Below are 24,053 nucleotides of genomic sequence, written 5' to 3' on the forward strand. Positions count from 1 at the left end.
AAACAAAATTCCCCAAATTTTGATATTCAAATTGTGTTTACCATTTATATGACCATAGCCAGGGTGTGATTACTCGTTAGGCCGTGTGCTCGAAACATCACTGCGATGAAGCAAGTGCTTTCGACTGTGAAAAGCCGAATGTGTTCGGTCAGTTGGGTACATCTACATAGAAAATTTCTGACGGCATTTAACACTCCTCGCCAAGGTCTAATGGGATTACTGACAGCTTAAACACTTCGAATCAAACAACCAAACAAGAGAGATATGTGGGAATTATTTCGAAACTTTTCACCACAGCGGAGAGGACGAGATTTCATTTAGATAAAATTTGTTAGCCTGCCATTGGATTTGACTTGACCACTGCAAATAAATGTTTTGGTTGTTATTTTGGTTAAATTGTTAGCCAATGCATAATCCAGTTATGATCGACATTTTGTATTACGTATGTAGTCACTGTTTTGTGTCATTCCTAACTGGGTGGTTCAGTAAAAAGTGTGTGTATTATTGATCCTTAAAACTTTTGCACGTAGCATACGCTTTTTACCGAACCACCCTGTGTTATTACCCGCTAATCATTCCTAACTAACTACGTTACGTCAAATCGTTTCATGAGTCAGATAACTACACTATGTAAAGGAAAAAAGGAATAAGTCCTCATGAAAAATAGCCTCATAAGTTTCCTTAGTGTGACATAAGACCAATTTTACAGTATAACCACTTGTGATTGGGTGGTACTTGGGTGGTATGATTTATTCAGGGTTAAAATTTAAAGAATAGTTTCGTTATTTTTCTTCCATGTGGATAAACTACAGATTTTTTTACTTATCTTCAGTCAGCGAATTTTCATAACCCCTTTCGTTTTAAATTAAGAAATATCACTTTTGAGATACTCCTCGTATCTAAGAGGTTAAAACGGATTCTTATAGATATTTTCCCGTAGTTTTTTAATTATGATACAATCAAATAATATTTTTAATGGAGCACCTTATATATTATTCTTTATTATTATTAGGCTTATGAGGGGCTAGTCTCCTAATTGACCATCGAAGGGTATCAACCTAACCTAACCTTGCTCAGTTTAATACTACTGTAATAATTAAATATTTTATTTTATTGACACAATTTAGATAACTGTAAAAATCTTAAAAAGTGCAAAAGGTACAAATTTAGATACTAGTCTAATAGAATAGAAATACTTTTAAAATATTTGGAATAATTGATGTTTTTTAAAAAGTTTGTAAATCCTCAAAATAGTCTAATTATGCTGAGATAGTTCTACAAATATTTCAAACTCTCTAAACATGATCAGAAAAGTTGTAAAAAGATTTAAAACTGTCTTAATGTGTTAAACATTTTCTGAAAGCGTTAAAAAATGTTTCAAATGTCTAAAACTGCCTAGACAAGTTGAAATACTTCTAACAATAGCTTTCTAGTTCTACAAAAGTTTCCTGGTTAGGTTAAAGCCAAATTTAACCCCAAATATCTCAGAAACCATGAACTTGCGCACTGCAACAGGGTGTCCCATTTAAAATAGTTGACTGTTGGAAATTGAATCCCAACTACGTCACTTTTCAAACCATCTCTTTAGTTAGGTTAAAGGCCATTTTAATCTTAAAAATCTCGAAAACGTACTTTTATATTACGGTTTTTATTTTATGGACTTTTCAAAATTATATATTTGTACACAATTAATCAAGTAATTAAGATTTTGTATTAAAAAAATAGTTGTGTTTGATTAATTAATTTTTTTCAAAATCAGTTTTTTTCTTTTTTCCTTAGTTTTAAATAAGAAATTCAGTTACTTGTAGTTTTGTTTAGGAAACCAAGTAAAAATTTAATGAGCAGTTTTAAGTCCATTTGTTCAAAAAAAAAAACCTCCGAATTAAGAATACAAGAAAATGTTACTGTTAAATTTGACTAATTTGATATTATAATATTTGAAAACGTTAATTTTGTTTTATGACACTTTACGTACAGGTAAGTCAACAAAAGTGGGACTCCTCCAAGATTTTTTTAATTCATATTTAAAAAACACAAAAAAAAAATAATACACGTATATTTTTGAAAATACACACTTTAAGTCCGAAAAAAAGTTGTAAGTTATTTACCAATGAACGGTAAGAGATGCCTTACTACGGAAATACGAAGCAATAGTTTGTCCTGTTATTGTCTCATATGAAAAAATATAGATGATTTGTTGATGAAATATGCTATTACGGTTAGTTTCAGTAAAATAACCGTCAGTAAAAGGATGTTTTTCTTTAAATTATAGAATAATTTTGATAACTAATGTCAATGAAGCCTGCGGAAAATTTTATAGAAACTCGTTTTAACCTCTTCAACTTAATTTCAAGAAAAAGTTGCGAAAAAATAAGCTTATAATATTCTGGTATAATTAAAAATGAATATTTCACATTTTGGACAAAACTGTACAATGGAGTTTTATTAGCAACAAATATTGTAATTTTAATACTGATCGGACTGAAATTTGGACCCATTCTGATATCTAGACTCCTTATAACAAATAAAACAAAAAAACCTAACCACTAAACGAGAAAAGACTAAAAAGAAAAACACAACTTATACATGACAGGCAATGATTTTCATATTTTAACATCCAATTGATAAATTATTCTATATCATACTGTGGACAGTAGAAAATAAATTATATCAATTAACATAAGCACGATTTCCTAATATGAACTGACGTTAAGACATGTGTTGCTTTATTCAGTTGAAGCCAGTCAATTAGAATTCCCTCAAGAAGACGATGGGTATAAATTAATATGTAGCTGTTTTTTTATTTAAAAAAATTTGTAAAAAGTATTTATTATGGAGTTCTGATAAAGGACTGTATGCTTTTACTCCATATTAGGTGCAAGTAACAAATACATCACTTTATTACCAGAAATTATAGTACCTTTTGACCCTTTCTACGCTCATGAACTCTAGATATTATCACAATAGCGGAATGGTGGTAAACTTGCTTGAAACCTGGGGAATTTCGATATTATTGTACTTATTTATTAGGCAAAAGCTGGACGGGGAGCAGAGATCTTGAAAGTTGATATCTTATCTGTGGGTTACCCTTTAGTCCATTTGGTGGTAGGGATTTCTCTGTGACCGGGTGATAATTTGATTTATTTAGTTCAACCTGAGCCTGCCTAATTGATTTCTGTTTATGACAAGTTTTAGGGTTAAAAGTCCGAGTAGGTTATAGAGTATAGTTGCAAGTAGCCAATAATAAATAATATAATTTGGCACAGTTTTAGGTAAACGTAGCATGTGGGTGGACTACATTGAAAAGGCGTACCGCTAAAACCATACGACGACTAGCGATGCCATTGTTATGGAGCTATTAGTAAGGATTTATAGCAATCGCACCGCAACCGAGGCTTGTCTGTCCTTTTCCCAATGTTGTATAGCCAATCTAAACTCATGCACCCCATATAACTGTTGAAATTTAACGTCCTGCTCGAAATACTGACTAGTTTGATACAAGTTTTGAGTCTAACATTTGCATTTATACCTTAATTTTCACTTTTAAGTCAAAACAATGGTCAGAAACAAAGAAAATTCCTTGTTTTTATTTACACTAATACCACTATAATAGTCATATAAATCAGAGTTTAATTGAGCACTAATAACATATAAAGTACTTGTATAATTACGTACTTCATATATTATAAAATGTAAAAATGGAAGGTGGTACCATTTCACTTGCAGTACTTGCATTCAACAGCGCCAATTACAGCCCTAATGATTGACTTTTGTGTTACTATTCAAAGGGCCAAGAAAAAGGAAAAAATTGGACCAAATGGTTACAAAGGCGTTCACGTCAAAATATTAACAATGTCTTGTAAATACTCAACACAGAACTGTTGAATGAATGCACATCATCCTTCACATGTCTTTTTCAGAATCAGCATTTTGAAACTGTTTTAAGACTTATCTGTTACCATTTTAAGAAGAGTGACATATTATTATGAGAGAATCTCTTTGTCCTAGAGACAGGTAAATATATTTAATTCTTGCTCAGTAATCACAATTACCTAATAACCAATCCTACAGATTAGAAGTAAGATTAGGATTTTAAGGTAGGGGTGAAAGCTTTCGATCACTTATGTATTCAACCAGAATTCACGAAGTTAGTTAGTTATGCCAGTTTGTCAACCCATCACTAAAGTGAATGCAGCCAATACAGGGTGGTCCAGTTGTAAATGCCAATAATTTACCCTTCGATAGCCCATCAAAAAATAAGTTGACATGCATTCAATCCTGAAAAATGCTTCCTAAGGAAAATACTGTCGTTTAAAATTCAGTTAAAAAAGTCAGTTTCTTGTCATAACTTGGAGCAGCAAGTCTATTAAATTGACTTCTTCACTCATCGATGCAACAAATTGGAGCATTTCTAAATAATTCGGACTGTTTTTAGTGTTTCAGACACTTCAGTACGCTAAATGCTACGATATTAGTCTTGAACACTATTTTTTAGAATTGAAATAGTCCGAAAATTTAATTTGAACTGTTACCAGTGTTTAATTGAATTCTAGACTTATTTTAATCCAGAAAATTGAGTTCTACACCAATTAAAGTCCTGAAAATAGACTTTTGGACTATCTTCAATCTTAGTAAAGTCATTTCTAGCTTTAAAATCAACTTTTATACTACTTTTAGTAGTAAAAAATGAGTTTTTCGTGATTGAAATCCAGTTTCAGACACTCGACAATGGATTGCAGTATAAAAAAAGAATTGTAAAACTATTCCTAGTAGTAAATAACAAGTTTATAGACTATTCAGTCTTGAATGATCAGTTTTACACTACTTATAGTCTAAAAAATGTCAGTTCTGACAGTTATAGCAAAAAAAAACTATTTTTTTAAACTGGAGTTCTGTCTTCCTTAGGAAACGGTTTTCAGGAAAATGACATAATGCATGTCAACTTGTTTTTTTCTGGACTATCGAATGGTGAATTATCGACACTTAAAACTGGACTACCCTGTATGTTTAAAAGTAAGAACTAAAAAGGAAATTTTCAAACTAAAAAAAAAACGATCCAATAGTATCCGTATCCGTATATCACAAAAATCTGCAAAAGAAACAAATGTCATGTGAAAAAAAAAACAATACAGATGACAGACCAACATGCAGAGTATCTATTACTGGAGTAAAAATTTGTTACTTCTAATTAATTTGTCAATAATTTTTTCATACTAAATTCTGTACAACACCATCACAATTATTGTGAACATGAATTTGTCTCTAAATTTATTGACAAATTCCATCATTCTATCATGTCAGACGGTTTGTCAAAACTATTTTTTAGCTATCATGTACAATACAATTTTCAACTGTTCTAAAATACATGGTTATATAATTAAGGGGCGTTTTGTCCAGAAATAGATTTATGCTAAGAATAAATTATAATTTCCTACTGTGACTTGTTTGAGTGGCTTTGAATTTGTAATTATGGAAGTTTGAGAAATTACCACAAAATAGAAGAAATAGAGAATTGGACTACATTTCAGTACTATGGTTTCACTAGTTTTACTTAGCAATCATTCTAGTAAACTGTACTGGCTTCTTCTTCTTCAAGCGTCTATTATACTACTATTACGTCTGATCTGAATAATTCGGTGTTTGTTTTGGAAAACCATGTTCTTAGGGTTTTCAGTCATGATATCCTACGCCTTCCGGGTCCTCTCTTACTATAGACTTTTCTCTGTAGATTTTCAAGGAGTTGGTATTTGATTTTGTTTCGCATTATATGGCACAGATAATCAAGGTTTCTTCTTTTTATAGTGTTTATCACTTCCCTTAATTTGTTGATTCTTCCTAGTACAGACTCATTATCCTTGTACAGCAATGAGATCCTTACAATTCTGGAGTATGCCTGCATTTCAATTGCTTCAAGTCTTTTTTAGGTCTCCTCTGTCTATGTCCATAATTACACCGTAAAAGAGTGTCAAAAAAACAAAGGATTCTGACTTTGATGTTTAGGTCCCAATTGTGGCTATTGAAAGGTTTTGACATTTAATCTCTTGAAAGTGATCCCATTGCTCATTAAGTATCGTTCCCACAAGTAAAATGATTGATGAAAATTGGTACTTATTTGATTTGAAATTAACACAATTTTTTCGACACCAGACGCCTTCTAAATTGAAATAAAGATGGTCAAAAAGTCACCCCCATATGCAAAAGGGTTAAATTAGGCCGAGGCATTTAAACATCGGTGGTTTAATCGGATGAGAACTCATCAGACGTAAGTGTGACACGCCGTCGACAAGAGCGAAAGATTATTCACCCTTCTAAACCAATTCTGGCTTGAGGGTGACGGCCCTAAAAATTAAAAGCCGCAGATCTGCACAGTGCTATTATAACAAAACTACCCCTCCCGCAATCTTTCTATGCGTTCTGATTCATAAAGTCGAAGTCCCTTAGGCGGACGCCCTTATTCCCTATAATGTGCTTATATGTCAAGATAGGAAAAATCGATATAAGAAAATTATTTGATGTTAGCCTAGATAATATCGCATCCATCATTATTTATTATAATACATTTATGATTTTCCTATACTGAGGAACAATTCGGCAAAACTTTGTGATCGATTTAATGCACTTCGTGCCTAAGAGTTTATATTTGAACCCAACCTCTAGAGAGGGCATTTTTTTGTTCTAGTAGCCCCTTGAAAGACAAAACAGCTATTATCAGTTTGAAGTGGAAATTTATGACCCTGTTAACGATGTTCCATTATGGAAACTGTTTTTAAAAAACACTATAATAACAGTCAGGATTAGTAAAAGCTAGTTACTAAAAACCCAATAAGTTATTCGATTCTTTTTGCGGTCACAACCAACTGACGCGTGTCTATTGCTCCAAAACTAAATTACAAGGAGTTTTTTTGAACGAGGGTGAGGGGGCAATTCTTTATTTCCAGGAAGTATAATGCAAGGCATCAAATTACAATTTTCGGTCCCTGATCGCGGAGGGACGACGTGCCCGACTCTATTCTGGCTGAAAAGATACAGCTTAGCCCTATTTGTAAATGGACCGTTTCCACTGAGAAATATAATAACATAATTATTACAGAAATAAAACTGAACAATCTGAAACTGTGGGTGGTACTTTTTGTATCTAAGTTTGTAATTTTTGGTACGATTAAATAAAGTGAACCCACATTTAGTTGGCGTTGCATATATTGTCCCCTGGCAAACACGGCAAATGGAATAAAACATGAACCAGTCCAAATTAACACTTAATAAATCTAAATCTCATTGATGTAGCTAACGATATTTCATGCATGGCTTGGTTCAAATCCGGGTTTTCAACAGGGCTGATCTTGATACGGTAATTCTGCTTGTCAGCACTATTGAAAATTTACGCAGTCTTCTTTTTTTCCATTCCGATTACGGTCAATTTTTATATTTCGGGTCTTCAATATTACCAGAAACATTCTTCATGAACAGTTCATCACCCGTATGCGACTGTAAATGATCAAGTCTGTTAATATTAACTTCATTAATTCGTACTAGATCCAGATGGAATAAATTTAGCCTGGCAAAAGAAAGTCTTAATTGTTATGAATCACCACCCAGAACTAAACAATATTGTAGTTCAATTTTTTAATGAGAGGTAGTTGTTGCGCAATTTGGCCTTATTTTTATTGTTATTTCGAAGATGCAGCTGGCGCTTTTAAACAATTAGAACATGCCATGTATCAGTTATATCAGTAATTACTACTAGAAGCATCGTTAGTCACACACACGTTTTTAATTGTTTTTTGTCTTTAAACATCTCTTATACAGTACAATTTTTCAAGTGCTTTTATCTTCTGGAAGTCGTTAAGAGAGCAGTGCGAATTAAATACAGTCGTTAGCATACCTTAGGGCCAAGATAATTACATTCTGACTCTAAGAATAGTACCAAAAATTCTTGACCTCCAAGTTTGATGATTCGCCTTTGCTAAAAATAATTGAAGCATGTAGATAATGTAAATGTCGCATAGGTACTTCACAATTATTTTTTCGGGGCTGCTCTCCTAATCCGGATTGTTTAACCTTTAGCGTTACTAAATAAAAAGTGAATCAAAGTGATTAATTGTTGTTGCGCTATAAATAAATTAATTTCGAAAGTTCTACTACAATTAAAGCAAGTGCAATGCCTTGCTGTGGTCCCATTTGTATAAAAATTGTAAGAGAATTGTACACCCTGTAGTTTTCAGTGTATTTAGAGAAAACTATAGAAAAACGCTTTGAAATTTTCTTTTACTGAACTACTACAATGAGATTTGTCATAATAACGAATATTGAGAATAAGCAACCTTATACCTTATTTAGGTACAGGTCAGGTTTCAATAATTGAAATATAATATAATATAATCAAATAAAATTTTGATCATCCGAATTTCTTTGTTTTAAAACAGTTTTTAACATAGTAAAGTTGACTACAATTTCTTCTTACTTGGAAAAAAAATCATTGCTTGGTTTAGAAATTTTAACATAATTTTTTTAATGGATATTTTTACTCAAAATTTCAACTGATTTTTATACAAAATCGTCAAATTTTTAAGTCTGAGAAAATGGCCTCTGTATAAGTTGATTATATGTATTAATCTAAAATAATAAATAAAACAACAAAGTAGTTTTGAGTGGTAGTTTTACACAAATAATTTGACAAACATGTGAAATTATTTTATATTAATAAACAGGGTGTCCTTAAATTTCACTGAAACTTTCACAGGAATAGTTTCTAAAAAGCTTAGTTTTTTTTAAATCTGTGTAAATCGATTGATTTTGTATAAAGCAGTGGCGGAGAGATTTTGAGTTGACAATGTTTTGTTTTGCTTTTCTACGCCGCTGGAAAAATGAATGCTTTAAAAACGTTTTCTGAAACCTTTGAGTGTTTCTTTAAGGATTTAAAACAATGTTGAAAACTTTGACATGTTAATTATTTAGTAACTGTTAACTAATCGATAAATTTAAAATTTTGTTGAGAATTTATTAAAATCTAACTTTTCTTATGGTGTAAATTTTTTAATTGATTAAATTGTTTTCTTGTAAGTTCCATGGTTTCTGTTTAACAAATGCCATTTTTTTTAAACGGTTTGGAAAATTTGGAAAAGTAATTTTTGATGTAGAAAACTCAAAGGATTTAGAAAAGCACACATTTTTCTTGTGATGTAAAAGTTAAAAACACTTTGTAAACCCAAAAGTGGTTTTTGATATTAAAATGTAATTTTCTTCAAAAACTTGAAAATTGGTGTAGAACATTACAAAGCTTTAGAAAACGTTTTTAAAGCACACATTTTTTCAGTGACGTAGAAGTTAGGGGCAAAACAACATTACCATCTCAAAGTCTAAGCCACTGCTTTATATAAAATCAACGGATTTACACTAAAAGAAGTGCGTTTCCTAGGATACTATTGCTACAAAAGGTAGTACCTAATACAAACGATTTCGGAGATTTTTACATAACTTTGACACCCTGTATCTCGAAGAAAGGACATTTAAGAAGGCTGCTTATAGGAACTTTTTTGTCATATTTTTGAATGTACTATCTTTCCTTACTAGGGTGTTCCTGTACACTCTGTATATGATCAACCTATACAAGCGCCATTTTCTCAGATGCAGCATTTAGATAATATTTAGTGCCCATTTTAAACCATTTTTCTAAGGTTTAGGACTTGTAGAGTCCTCTGATAATTTTTAAGAGGTTTTCATAGTATTTAGAGGCTTCTGTCCATTTTAATCAATTTTCTAAGGTTTAGGACTCTTGTAGATTACTTTGAAAATTTTTAGAAAGTTTTCAATAGTATTTAGAAGTTTCTGCCCATTTTAAACCATTATTCCAAGGTTTACGACTCTCGTAGAGTCCTCTGACAATTTTTATGTTTTCAATAGAGTTTAGAGACTTCTGTCCATTTTAAACAATTTTTTAAAGTTTAGGACTCTTGTAGAATTCTCTGACAATTCTCTGAAAAAATTTTAGGTTTTCAATAGAGTTTAGAGAATTCTGCCCATTTAAAAAAAAATTGTAAGGTTTAGGACCCTTGTAAAAGCCTCTGACAATTTTTAGGAGATTTTTGATCCCGAATCTGAAGAAATCATTATTAATCAAAAATTTGTAATTTACCAGTAATTTACTAACAATTGTCAAAATAACTGTCAAAAATCTCAAAAACACGTCTTGTTTCGAAAACTGTGTTAAACTGTAATTTTTGGAAATTTTTACAGTTTTGACATAAGTCACATAACGAGATATCACATAATTTTTGGAGAATAATTTAGCTAGGCAGTCACGTGACCACTGCCAAAATAACATCGTAAATAATAGAAACACGTTTTGTATCGAATACTGCAAGAAATCTTTTTGATTTTGAACTCTGATTTTTACAACTTTTGAGCACATTTTCAGTCAGGACAAAATCGCCTGTAAAACCCACTTGGAGTGAGAAAATTTCTGTTTTAAGCACATTTTTGGAATCCTCATTAATTTTCCTATCTAACAACCACTCATGGAGAAAAGCGATGTAAAAGTTTGAACTGATAGAAACATAGTTTGAAAGAACAGTCAGGGACACAATTTCCTGAAAAGCTCAACTAAGATAGAAAATGACTGTTTTAAGCACATTTTTGGAATCCTCATTGATTTTCCTATCCAATAACCTTTAAAATATTCTTGGGATTTTTAGTAGAATCCAAATATCCAATAATACACAGGGAGTTCCTTTTAAAAATATAAGTTATATTAAGAAACTTCATTGATCTTTTACAAGGAGAACAAAGACTCAAAGACGCCATAGTAATTACTGTTGGCAAACTTTGATTCTTTGTTCTCTTTGTATTTGAAAAAATGCCACTTTAAGTTTTTGAACTCCGATATTTTTATAAAAAATCCATTAATTTTACGCTTGATGTTACCAAATTTAGTTGAAACACACTGGACATACTGACTAGAAGTACGAACTAAAACCTCTTACTGACACCTTCCTAAATATCAAAAATACTTAATAAAGAATTGGATTTTTGAACAACAAACTCAAACTCTTATTATTACAGTGTGGTCCAGTTATGGGCTAAATTTGCTTCAATCAAGCTAGGACGTTAATGAAATTTCTCTTAATAGTTGAACATTAACAATATGAAAACTAGAAACTTAGAAACTTTCCAATAAAATGAAAACCAAGATTACCAACCTAGTTCAATTAATCAAGTTTCAGTGAAGTTTTTGGCAACATAATAATTAAAGCCTTATCTTTTGTTATTGGTAATGCCTTGAAATGCCATAATTCTCATCTGGCTCGTCTAGATGCAAGTGGATTTAATTTACAAGCCCTCCGTGATTAAAACGTTCCTGTAGCTAATGTACTTAATTAAGAATACAGACTATGCTAATCCGAGATCATCAATTTTTAATGGCCATCGGAACAATTAAAACTTGCTAATATTAAAACATTTTATGTTGGCAAGACTTGCTTTATATCCATGTAGATCGAGGAAAGTTTGTCTCTAAACCATTCGGTTGTGCATGTTTTCAGAAGTTTTCCTTCAAAGAAGATACTTTTATTGTTCCATTTTGGGCCTTTATTACAGTTTCTGGATATAGCAATATTTAAAAGAATAATTTGCTTGGCTTAGCGGATGTTAACAGAGCTAAGGCTAAGTAGAAACAGCTAGACACAAAAGTGAGCACCATGTAATATTAACAATAGATTTCATTGTTTACCCTATAACAGCATACGAGTATACATATCGGCTTGTATGCTCTGTCACCTTTTGACACGCGTTATATGACGTTACTTCATTAGAATAAATACATACGGTTGGTTCTATGCTAAATACCATAGCAGTGTCAGTTAAATTTCCTGTTCACGTTTACCAAGGTTCAAATGAAGACGACTGATAATATTAATTAGACCTCGACGACAATTAGTGAGGATATTGCTTAACGGCTATTGATAAATTAGCAATTTATTTTCAGTTTGTAAGGTAACTAATAACTTAAAGTTTTACTAAAGAATAATAATTTATAGTTGTGTTCACAAAATGTAAATACCAGCCATCAAGAATGCACATAATTGTGCTATTAAGAATGTCTATATTAGGTATATACAAGCGATTTCTCGTTTCACTGAACTTATGGTTATTTGAAATCTTACCTGTTTATGAAGTGAAAATTCAAAAAAATCCAAACTAATTGAAATCGAAAAAGGCACAACAGAAAAAAAGCATTAGAAGTAATGTAAAATTAATTAGAGCAAAAATGGGGTAAACAATTTTTTCACACAAGCGGATTTAGAATTTCCACGTCAAATTATGCAAATATACGTTATAATTGAAAAGATTTTTTTTATACGCAGCTACTGTGTTTTAATTTGGTTCACTTAATGCAAATTTAAAAGTTTTCGAAATTATCCCCATCCGTCGACGCCTTCGCGGCTCTGGTCCCTACGTAGGAATAATAAATAAAATTATTTACAATTCAAAATAAGTATGTTTTAATAGAGCAGCAGCCAGAGTTATTACAGAATTATGGGGTCTTCCTAAACTCTCCCTTATATAAGGTGACAAAAAAGAGGTGTTGTCTAAAAATCAGAACCGTCGCAAAAACCACCGCCTGTTTTGTTATGCACCCCACTGCCTCTTAACTTTGGCACTATTTCATTCTGATTTATCTGCACTTCGGTAAAAGAATAGAAAAAACCAGTCGAAATCAATCAACCATTACTTTAAGATGGAGCCTGCGAAAGATATACTACCAGGGGTCAATCTAAGGTGAAATTGTCACGTATCTACTATTTTCAATCTGGTGCGGATTGTGCTTTTTATCGAATAAAGAAACTAGAAATTCTGCCCCAAGTTTGTCATTTTATTTCTACCTAATTTATTTTTTTCTGTATCCGATTTCAAGACCAGGTCACAAATTCACCATCATCGCCAAGACTTTTTATTAATCGATAACCCTAAGGTAATAAAGATCGGCCGATCACGAAGTATAATATTCTCGTGTCAGGGAACTAAGAGTCCTTCGTTAAGAAACAGTTCTAATAGCGTTAAATTATTGTTATAGACAAACATTTTGCGCTAAATGCGGGATGGCGGAACCCGTTTGCGGTTCTGTGCCAAGCTAAAGACGCTTATTAGGTAGGTGCCGCAAATATTTTATCTGATCAACTTGAACTAAATCAACATCATAATTATTTCCTGGAAAAGTTCACCTAGCTTATAATTTCCTTGTAAATGCTTTAAAGTTATTTAGTGAGTTTTATTTTGATGCTCCAAACTTTTTATAACATGTAATTACAATTTTAGGATTTACTCGTTAGGCTTCTACACTTATTACATTTGAATTGATTCTTCTTTTGACTCTGTGATGATCAAATGATTATCCACAGATTCATTAGATTACTTACAGAAACTGACATTTAAAAGAATTCCTCCAACCTGCTTTTGTGGCTTGTGCAAGTCTACTGTGACTCAATCATAAATTATAGCTTGTGTATAATACTCAGTTTTCTTAAAATATGTAATGTATCTCATGCGTAATTCCATCTAAATGTTTTAGAGACTTCAAACTTCCTTTTTTCACAAGCAACACTCAACAAGTAGAAACTGGCATAAGGAATAAGTAATTAACATAATTAACATCTTTAAAGACGAAACCTTCCTTGCAAATTGGTCTCCATTACATGACCAATAACAATTACAAGCTCAAGTGTAATAAGTTAGGGTTCTTTAGTGTCACTTGGTGTATTTAGTGTCAAGAGTAGTGCGAACATACTACTGTTTTTCCTTATGGGTTAATATGTCATTGATAACATAACCTATAATGTAGAATAAGAATGTGACTATAGAATGACCACACGTAAAAAGTTGTTCTTTTTATACTTTAACTTCGTTTCAATATAGTTTAAGTTGTTTAAGTGATCTCGAACTTTCAATAACCTTTCTAATCAAGTCATAATAGTTTATGGTCTCAGGCTTAAGGAGACACATTAGAGGTTGTCAAATTTACACCCAAAAGGTTGAGATACATTTATTACTGCTAAAGCTACATTCACATTGAATCACAACATGAAGTCAACGGCAGTGTTTCCCCAGTTAAGTTCAGGAAGAGAGAGATCACAGAGGATGTGGAAGAAAAAGATACGTTTAAGCTCAAAGATGCAAAGGCAAAGAGCATCAATCAAATGTGATACGGGAAAACATTGTGATGTGATAAAGGATACAGATAAACAAATGATTACATCTTTAGAAGAAGTATTCAACATAACACATTCACACAAAAATGGAGGAAGAGGATAAAGTGTTTCATTTACTTTTTTGTCATTACCTGAAGATTGCAACCCTGTAAATACTGCTATTGGAACATCAAGTATAACAGTGACTATTCAGTTTGTACAATCAAGTTTAATCGTCAAGAAGAAATAAAACTTTACAGTTAAAGAGACAGTTGCTTTAAACCTAACCAGGTGATTTGTTAAAAATGTGGAAAAGAAGGCCACAAATCATCAAATTGTACATTAAATCAAACTAGTCAATACAGAGGTCAAAAATACAGAGTGGAAAAATATATAACGCATTGCATTGAATAGTATAGCATATCTAGTGAAAGCAACAGTTTTATACTCGATTCTGGAGCTACAAAGCATATGGTGACCAATAACTTGGAAAGTACCATGAAAGAATATGACAAAGCCAATCAAGATTGTAACTGCAAAAATGGACAGGTACTCCAAGCCAAGAAACAAGGAAAATTGATGGGAACGTGTCAAGGAAAGGAATTTGAACTAACAGCATAAATGGTAGAAGGTGTGTATAACCCTTCCAATCAAGTCATAACTGTAACATAATAGCACATAGAGGAAAGAAAGTACTATATCAGTTTGGTATTTGTTGGACTATTAATGAAAGTCAAAAAATTAAGTTATTATATCATAGATTTTAAAGGTTTTGGACAAAAATTCTGTAACGTTTGTTCCATTTATGACTAGAAAATAAGTAAAGGATGCAGCTAATTGCTCATCCTGTATCAAGTTTTAATGATTCCAGTAATATGTATAGCGTCAATTATCGTATATTAATCTAACAGAAGTCGGATGCGAGATGTCATAAACTAAGATGAAAATTGATGAAAACACGAGTCGGCATATCTAGAGACGTTGCAAACGGTGTGATGCTTTGTTGTTTCGTTTTATAATGTGAACTTAGCTTCGCGTGTGTGAATTTGGTAAGCAGGTTGGGTTACGAAAGGTCGTGACTCTTCGGTGGTATGATGCCCGAAGCATATTGCCGCCAAGAAGTATTCCTCCACCATAGGCGTGCCATGTTTACACTGATTATTCATTATTCAACTTTCATCACCTGCCACTTGATCTTTTTATGTATTCTAAACCATTAAGCTCTGGTACCTCTAACCCCTAAACTGCAATGCTAAAAAATTTGACAGAAGTGACATTCAAATGTGACGAAGCACGCCTCTGATGGTACAAGACACAAGTTGCAAAGTGAGGCCGCCTATCTCCCTCCTTCTCTTCCCAATCTCTTGCGACTAAAAGAAGAGTACTCGCAGATAGAAACTGACACAGTGAATACCGGAACTGGTATGGTACTGGAGTTCACTTCAGTCTAGCCGTTGTTAGCTTCAATCTCAGATCGCCTCGGCTGTTAATCAAACACAAAGCGGAAGTCTTGTATTTTAAATTGCGAGTTTACACCATAGGTACCGCACTTAAATTAGAATTTGCGTCTCTTACAGTACTCTCAGTCTTCGAGCACTTAAAACCATAGAAAATCAAGTAACAACATGATGATTAAACTGAAATGAGAAACTACATAATCGAAGTTCAGATTTTAGAATAACGTACCGTCATGGTATTGCGTACCATGTAGTACCGCAGGGTTATGACCTCTCGACTCCCGAATAATGGTCAGTTATTATGCTTGTGGTTTACTGATGATCGTTTAAGACGTATGCACAAAATTTTTATTACTTTCACAACACTCATTTTACAAGAAGGAAATTAGTACTAGATTGTGCTTTTTGATAAAACAGGTGACAGCAATAATATTTTTAATTTATGTTGCTTGTTTTGTTAGTTTGCTCTGTTATTCGGCAATTTGCCAGCGCGATTTGAGAAAAGGATTAGTATAACGGCCCCTAAAATCCTAGAATTGTCCAGAAAAACGACACGACACTAAATGAGTTTCGACATTTGACATAAATTAATAGTTAAGGTAAAAATTTTGTTCCGCGTTCAGCTGGACTTGTTATTCCGGAAAAGTAGAGGTCGTCGTTCTTTGATCAGTCAGTTTTCTCTCAAAATTTCTGGTCAATTAGCCAGCTCAAAAATTTTAACACATTCTTCTCCTCTTCGTTTTTGAAGCTGCTAGATTTCAGTTCTTCTTTAAAATATGTTTGGCTTTTGATATCAATTAGTTAAAGATTTTACGGACTTCTTTTCTGACGTTCAAAAAATTTGGCAACACATTCTTATACTTCAATACAGTGTTTTCATATTTTAAGTTAAAAACTAAACTGCTAATTGTTCTCTCTTCAAATCTTTGGAATCTAGAAAACAATTTTAGAGAAGTTAAAGAATTATATTTATGCAGGTCACAATTTCTTGTCTTAATAAACAAACAAATCTTAACCGAAATCCCATGTCTCAATAATTTTTAATAGATCACTTACCAGTGGTAAATAATACTATCGCTTTCAAGCAAGAGTATTCTGCTGAGTCCACATGGAGGGCCTTCAATTTTTCTACTTGTTCCTAAAGCAAAATTTGGTGTAAGATTCTTAAATAGTCTGAAATAAATTGGATAAAATAACGTACTTGGAATATCCTGATATGATCCATAAACTGCACAACCCGGTCTGCACACATTGGAGAAGCATGTAATCCTGCTGCAGCAATTAAAGGAGCTACATGAAGTGGCATAGAACATTGACTCGCATTTAAAACGAACAGTTCTGACCACACTAGTCTAAGCAAAGCCACCTGAAAAAGACGTTTCAACTCAGCTCCTTGTCAAACATGGTAAATCATTTGATTGATTACCTGATCGGTGACTTGCAGGTCTGGAAAAAAGGGAATATTCCTAGCCCATTCCACAGCCGAGAAAAGTAAACGAGCTGCCAGCTCACAAATGTTTTCAATCCCCATAATATTATTTGCTTGTATGCACTGTCCATATCTAGTCGTGGGGTAAGGTTCAGCTCTTAAAAGTAAGGATATGTAGCTACTAAGGTACGTATGATTGCTGAGCGAGGATGTCACTGAGTCTGAAGAGTTGAGGAACTGGTTCTGCAGGCCCGAGAGTGGAGGCTGAGAGGGCGGGACCCTACCTCTTTGAACAGCTGAAAAGAATATTAACCATATCAAAGTATTTTAAATATTACAGGTTTATTATCATGAAAGTGTTGCAGAAATATTAATAACAATCATATAGAACGGGCAATAAATTTTGTGATGTCCAAATGACACGAGTCTATTAAAATAAAATATTCCTGTCCATTGGTCAGGTCAAAACCTGTAACGAACCCCGTACAACATTAATCAAATCCTGCTAGATGTGTGCATGTCTAATATCATTCATACGAGCACTGACGTTTGAATTAACATTGATTGCTGTTCGACTCTTTGACTCTGTATCACACAGTGTATTGTCATTTTAATCTAAAATGTACGTGAAACGGGTACTCGTTAAAGTTTTAAAGTAGCCACATAAATTTCCTGGTTAAGATCTTTGTTGGATTATATGTAATGTGTACATATTTTGTGTTTTTAAGTATGGAACTGGCTTTTGTTTAGGTTCCACTTTTATGCGTAAAGCGTTGTCTCCTATCATGATCATTTTTTTCTCAGTTGAATGTACTTTTCTTAACAATTCCCTGCGGGTAGTAACAAAAATCCTGCTTAGTATAAGGTTCAAGAACACTAAGTTTTTCGTAAGGTATCCAAACAAATCAGTGTAAAAATGGAATTTAATTGTGATCGAAGTTCGTGTTATTATTGGGATGATAACAGGAATAATATGCATTAATGATTCTTGTTAATAAGAGCAAAACAGTTTTATTGAGGTCACTATGCGGGCATTTATGTCTGTGCTGATGATGGTATTTAAAGCAGAAGGTAATAAAATAAACTCAGATTAAAGCAATAAGAGTCACAACGACCCTTCATGATATCAAAATTAAAATTAGTGTAACAGAACTGTTAATTTTTATCTGTAACTGTTTTGTTTTTGTTGAAAAAAATTGAAATTTGTTTATATTGCGAGTAAATATTCAGAAAAATACTGGTTATCAAGGCTTTGGGTCTCACACAATCATCGAAAGTAGAAATTACGTTAATGTACAAGGAAATGCAAGTTCTATCAAATTAAATTTTCAGCAAACGATCAATAACATCACTAACATCTTTAACTTTATATGACTTGGTTTCTCTGTCTCATAAAGTTTAGTTCTTTCTTCTGCTCATTCAATTTTATCTTCCTTTCGCAACTTTTATTGGAAATGCTGAATTTCACCATTAAATTGCGACATTCAACAAAGCTTGATAAGCTAAATTGTCTTATCAATATAGTAACAAAAACTTGCTTGTTGCATTGTTCAACCATTGTTATGCAAAGGTGAATATGGCGCACTACTGAAAAATCATCGTCAGCTAAATTTGAATGAGCAGACTTGTGTTTTACGATAAATGATTTTTTGGTACACTGATTCAAAAAATGGATTTCACGTGACGTTATTCAGAGTTGGTCACGTGTCAGTCAGTCAGTTGTCAAGTGACGTTACATCCTACCAAACTGAAACATGTCACGAATGCAGTTTATCTCCATTCTTGACTAGCACATTGATTTGCCATAGTTCTCTCTTCTTATCATGACAATCCTATGTATGATTTTAAAATTTGTATACCTGTATGTGTTCAACAATTTGGGACACACTGTAAAAGATCATGTTAAATAATAAGTTTACGCTACAGAAGCTGACTTAGTGCAGAGACTTTTCAATGCTGCAGAATATTTTCAAAACAAACCTGGTCAAAAAATATTTTTATTTTTTGAAATTAATTAATTTAACATATAGTAAAACGATCAACATTTTGAACAGTTGTTATAAAACATATATTTTATATGTTGTTGTTCATCTCGGTTAAAAATGTATTGATGAGTTGAAAGGTATTGTATTTTTTATAGTTTGATAGAAGTGTTTTCAAAAATGAATGATAAATTATACACGTTTGCTACTATTTACAAAAGTTTAGTCTGAAACTCTACATGTTTTAAGCATTTAACCTTTTTTTCTTCCGAGATATCCTGTGAACTGTTGAACTATGAACGTGAATTTCAATATTGAAGTAACTGTGTAAGTACCTGTTGTACTATCTGTATTTACTACCTTTTATGTTAAAACTTTAATCATTTCAGTCCAGTTTAATGTATTGAAGGTTAAAATCTAATCATAGCCTGACTGAAGAATGTCACGTGACAGCAACATAATTCACATGGGCAAAGATTAATTTAACAATAGTATCGACTAACCAGTCTTGCTACAACCGGTCATAGGTTAGAGTTCACATTAAAATAAGGGCTTGATTTTCTTGGTCTACGTTCGTATCAAGTTTCGGGTTAGGCACTTTTGTTTTGGTTATTTTATATTGTCAGTGAAAAATGTCAGTTAAAATGCCTGTTATTTAAAAAATAAAATCAACGTATTTTAGCTCTTCTAGACTTTAGAGATCTCCATAAAAGTCCCAGTTTTCTATAGAAGCATCACAACATAAATACCACCAATTCAACGATGTTTTGCTTCACATAAAGTGAGTCTTTTTACTTTGTGTAAAACTTTCACTTTGTTCCATATGATATCTTGTACTCTGGAAGATGCAGTTTCATTCATAGAAAATTAACTAGCTGCATTATGATTAGTGCTGATTTTGATGATCAGAAAAAAATTGCAATAACTTATTTTTTAAACTATCAAAGTGGTCATAACTATTCAGTTCATGTACGAAGTGTACTACCTACAACTTGGACTTGAACTTAGTTTCCAAAAAAATTATTAAAACAAATATTGTCTGAAATAATTCATGGGTGTTCACTACTTAGGCATCTTTATAAAGACATTATTTTAAAATTTCTTTGTTGAAGATTCGGGTCCAATGGGTATACAAACTACACCATACGGCAGGTTGTCGGATAGATGCGCGCGTGCTGCGAAGAAGGGTTCCGGATAAAATCTCAGGTCAAGTTAAATCTAGACCTTTTTTGAAACGGAAGATATTTCGGTGCACATGCTGAGGTTTATTTTTTATAACACCAAAACAAATCCATTGTGTAAGAAGAGGTTTGCTTGCGATACAATTGGAATAATAGACCACACGAGCCATACCCTCATGAAAAATAAGACCATTAAAAGATCTAAATGTAAATTGATGTAAATGGGTTACATAAGGGCATCTTTCTGTCAAAGGGCTCTAATTGTTACTAATGTGTTTTCTTTTTGGAGTTTGATCCTTGTATGTTTGAAGCGTTATTGAAGAAAAAAAAAATGTATTGTGTTGCTTAATTTATTCGCAATACATATGTATAAGATGTGGATCGAACATCAATCGGTAATAAGGCTGCTTCGAATACTATGATTAGGTAAGTTCAATTTAACAAAAGGTATACAATTTTAAACGGGGAACATAGCGTACAAACGCGTTAGCGAAAGGAACAAAAAGTCTAAAAGAAGCTCTGTAAAACGGTATGCAACGATATAAGCGCAATTCCGTACTGTACCTACGGTTAAAGAATGGAAGACCATTAATCTTTACGGGCTCGTTAATATATGCAAGTAGTAAAGCGATCCTTTAGGTAGAGACCACGAGTATAGGGCTGCCTGCTTCGGCCCTTTTGTTGGACCTTACGGTCAACTATTTGTATATTAGACCGATCAATCATATACAAGAGAATGGGGTCCTCTTTTCCTTGCGATCCTATATCCCATAGCTTACATAAGCCCTTGCATGAATATTTTTTTTGAACATATACAGAAGCGTATTACTGGCCTGCTGTCTTTTTGGTTTTCTGGATATTTTTCGAGTCTTTTAGGACCATTACGCATACATTTTCCACTCGAATACCCACAAATAAAAAATGATAGCCTAAAATGTTTGCCTAAACTGCCTTTTTTACATTCCTCTTTTTTGATACACGCATACATTATTTTATAGTTTCCAAATTCTGTAGTTAAACACAGCAAATTCGAATTCTGGTCAACTGTCAAATCCTCAACGATTTCTGGCCCCTAACCAAAATACTTTATTATCAACCCATACAAAAACGGCACCTGACAATCTTTCTTTTTCATAACGGATACCTACATACTGATGACCAGTGTCCACCGAAATATTATGTAAATCACTATCAGGGGTAGCTTTAAGGGGTTCTTATTCAAATCTTATTCTTTTTTCGTGGGAACCGGACGGGATTAGTATACCCCTGGCATGTCACATACCCGGGAAAGCCGATTTATTATCGGACATAAACACAATTTGCATCAAAGATTTATTCTTCGGAATTTTGGGGGTAATATATGTAAAAATCGGCATATTTTCAAGGACGTTAAGCAGTCCGGCGTGACGGCCCTTTTAAATTTATTAAGTATTCACCCTTCGGGTTGTTTTCCCAGTTTGAGGTTAATTCAGTTAAAACTAGCGGTTAAACCTGGAAGGAAGCGTAGACAATCTTATTCAAATTTTACGACCGCTTCGAATAAAAATTTATGTCCAAACAATTTAACGACTTTTCATAACAATGACTTCTAGATGTGGGACAATTTACTTGAAAACTTTAACACAGTAAAATAGCAATACTAGGGCAATTTACTGACAACAACTACGTTATAAACAACTCTAATCCGCGTGATTTGGGTACATCGACGTTCTTGATCAAATTTTCAACTTTTATTCCACACAGATAATTTGAAATAACGCGCGATAACCCTTCAACCCCACGGCCATAATATACGTTTTAAGATCGCCTTTTATCGGTCTTGTAGAAATAAATCCTTCGTAAGTTATTGTGAAAGAGCACAAAGATAACGATAATATTTGGAGGGGCTTTTTGTTATTTTAACGTCAGAACTTGTGCAATATTCTAGTTTAAACAATGTCATCATTCATCGGGACCGGACTACTGTTTTGATATAGTAAAAAACCAATAAGTGGCAGTGTAAGATAATATAAGAGAGTGAAAAATTGCCCTATTTATGGTCATAACGTTGGTTTTCAAATTACTAAAACAATTGGCTGGAACAAAAAGTAAAAACATTTTTTTTACTAACAGATTATTAATATCAAGAGCTACTGAAATTAAGATGTGGAGTACAGTGATCAGAAAAAAACTGTACACTGTCAACTACAAATGATGTTAGTTACAAATTTCTTAACCAAATATTTCGATCTAGTTAAACGTTACCTATATCAAATGTGGCTTCGTTTTGTGGTTACAGGGCGTCAAAGTTCTAAAATTAATATATGTTTTCTACAACTATCAAATAATAGTAGCAAAAGTAGCAAGCCAAATCTGACATCAAACTAGAAATGAAAATATTCTAAATGTCAAATTTGACTTTTTTATCGTGTATAGTTGTGATCCATTTTAAACTTTTCACTCTTACAACATAAATAACTGTTTTAGCAAAAAAAAATTACATTGTTGCCAAAGTGCATGATTCGTTGACAGAGCTGGAACCCCCTAGAGAACTCTTTTTAAACCTTCCAATGAATTCTAAATAATTGTCAGTTGACAAAGTAATTTTCAAAATACCAGAGCATACTAACGTAATTTCTAAAATTTGTAAGGTCTTTATAAACTTTATCTGATAGAGGCTAGATCTACAATCACTTTAGAGTTGCCAGAAGCCCTCTCAAATCTAACAATTAATAACACCAACAATACAAAACTTGTTGCTGATTTGTGCCGTTATTCCAAGTTTATTTGAGTTTTTGTTTATGTAGATTTTCACTAATTTTGAGACCACAAAGACCATATTACCTGCTTTGACCTAAAGAGATTCTAAAAATCTTCCAAATTTAGGCGCAAAATTTTCCAAATTACTGCGAAATCCAGATAAATTATAAATTGAGTATTGAGAAAAAAAATTGCCCTCGTGTAAATAAATAATAATAAAATGTTATTTTAACGCTAATCTATTACAGCCTATTCCTATGTATTTATTGCAGTTTGCAAATATCTTTCCGTATTTACTGAAACTAATTTCAGACACGTGGTTTTTTTATTTTTAAAATCATATAAACTGCCAATTGAAAGGGACCGCAAGAATTTTTCGGTTAAATTTAAGTTAAAATATTAGAGAATCTAAGAAAACGTATGCAGAGTGGTTTTAAGTGCATAAACACGATCTTTGATATGTTTCGAAACAAACCTGATTATTACCAACAAATTTCTGGAATGGCAATGGGTTCTCCATTGTCTCTAACATTAAGTAGTATTTTTATGGAACATTTTGAACACATTATAATAATAAACCAACTATTTGGGGGAGATGTATTGAGTATTTATCACACAAACTCAATAGAACCCACAACAGAAACTGAACAAAATAACAAACTTTATTTCTTAGACATTATAATCAAAAAAGGCATAAACAAATTTTATTGTTTTTTTTAGAAACAAAAGTATACTAACCCACAAAAACAAATATTTATATTACAAATCCAATAGTCCAATAATAATAAAAAAAATTATCTGATAGAGCCAAAATTATTTGCCATAATGAACAATTTTCTATATCAAATTGTTCATTATAAATATTATATTTTCTAAATTTATTAACAAATGTTTAGAGATTTAGAACAGCAAAGTCAGAATGAAATTTTACCTTTTAACAACTCTTGTTATACCTTATGGTACATTCCAGGTATATCTGACAAAATCAAAATTATAACAGCAGAACAATATTGAAAACACAAAACACATTAAGACACACTTAACTAAGGAAAAACCTCACTATGAAAACAAATCTACAAGAAATG

At 32.4% G+C, this 24,053-nt stretch overlaps 1 protein-coding gene across 3 annotated transcripts in view; it reads right to left on the reverse strand.

Moving 5' to 3' along the window:
• svp (COUP transcription factor 2) overlaps positions 1 to 24,053 on the reverse strand; it is a 42,597-nt gene that overhangs the window by 5,741 nt on the left and 12,803 nt on the right. For all 3 annotated transcript variants that reach the window (XR_014180834.1, XM_081993617.1, XM_081993618.1), the window contains exons 3-5: positions 17,064 to 17,362; positions 16,839 to 17,003; positions 16,694 to 16,775 (exon numbers count right to left, since the gene is read on the reverse strand). Coding sequence is in view for 2 of the 3 variants with exons in the window: in XM_081993617.1 (XP_081849743.1) it covers positions 16,694 to 16,775; positions 16,839 to 17,003; positions 17,064 to 17,362 (546 nt within the window). In the remaining variant the exon portion in view is untranslated. The remainder of the gene's footprint in view (positions 1 to 16,693; positions 16,776 to 16,838; positions 17,004 to 17,063; positions 17,363 to 24,053) is intronic.

Source organism: Ips typographus, linkage group LG16, assembly GCF_016097725.1.
Source record: "Ips typographus isolate SLU linkage group LG16, UJ_Ityp_2.0, whole genome shotgun sequence".
Taxonomy (NCBI): domain Eukaryota; kingdom Metazoa; phylum Arthropoda; class Insecta; order Coleoptera; family Curculionidae; genus Ips; species Ips typographus.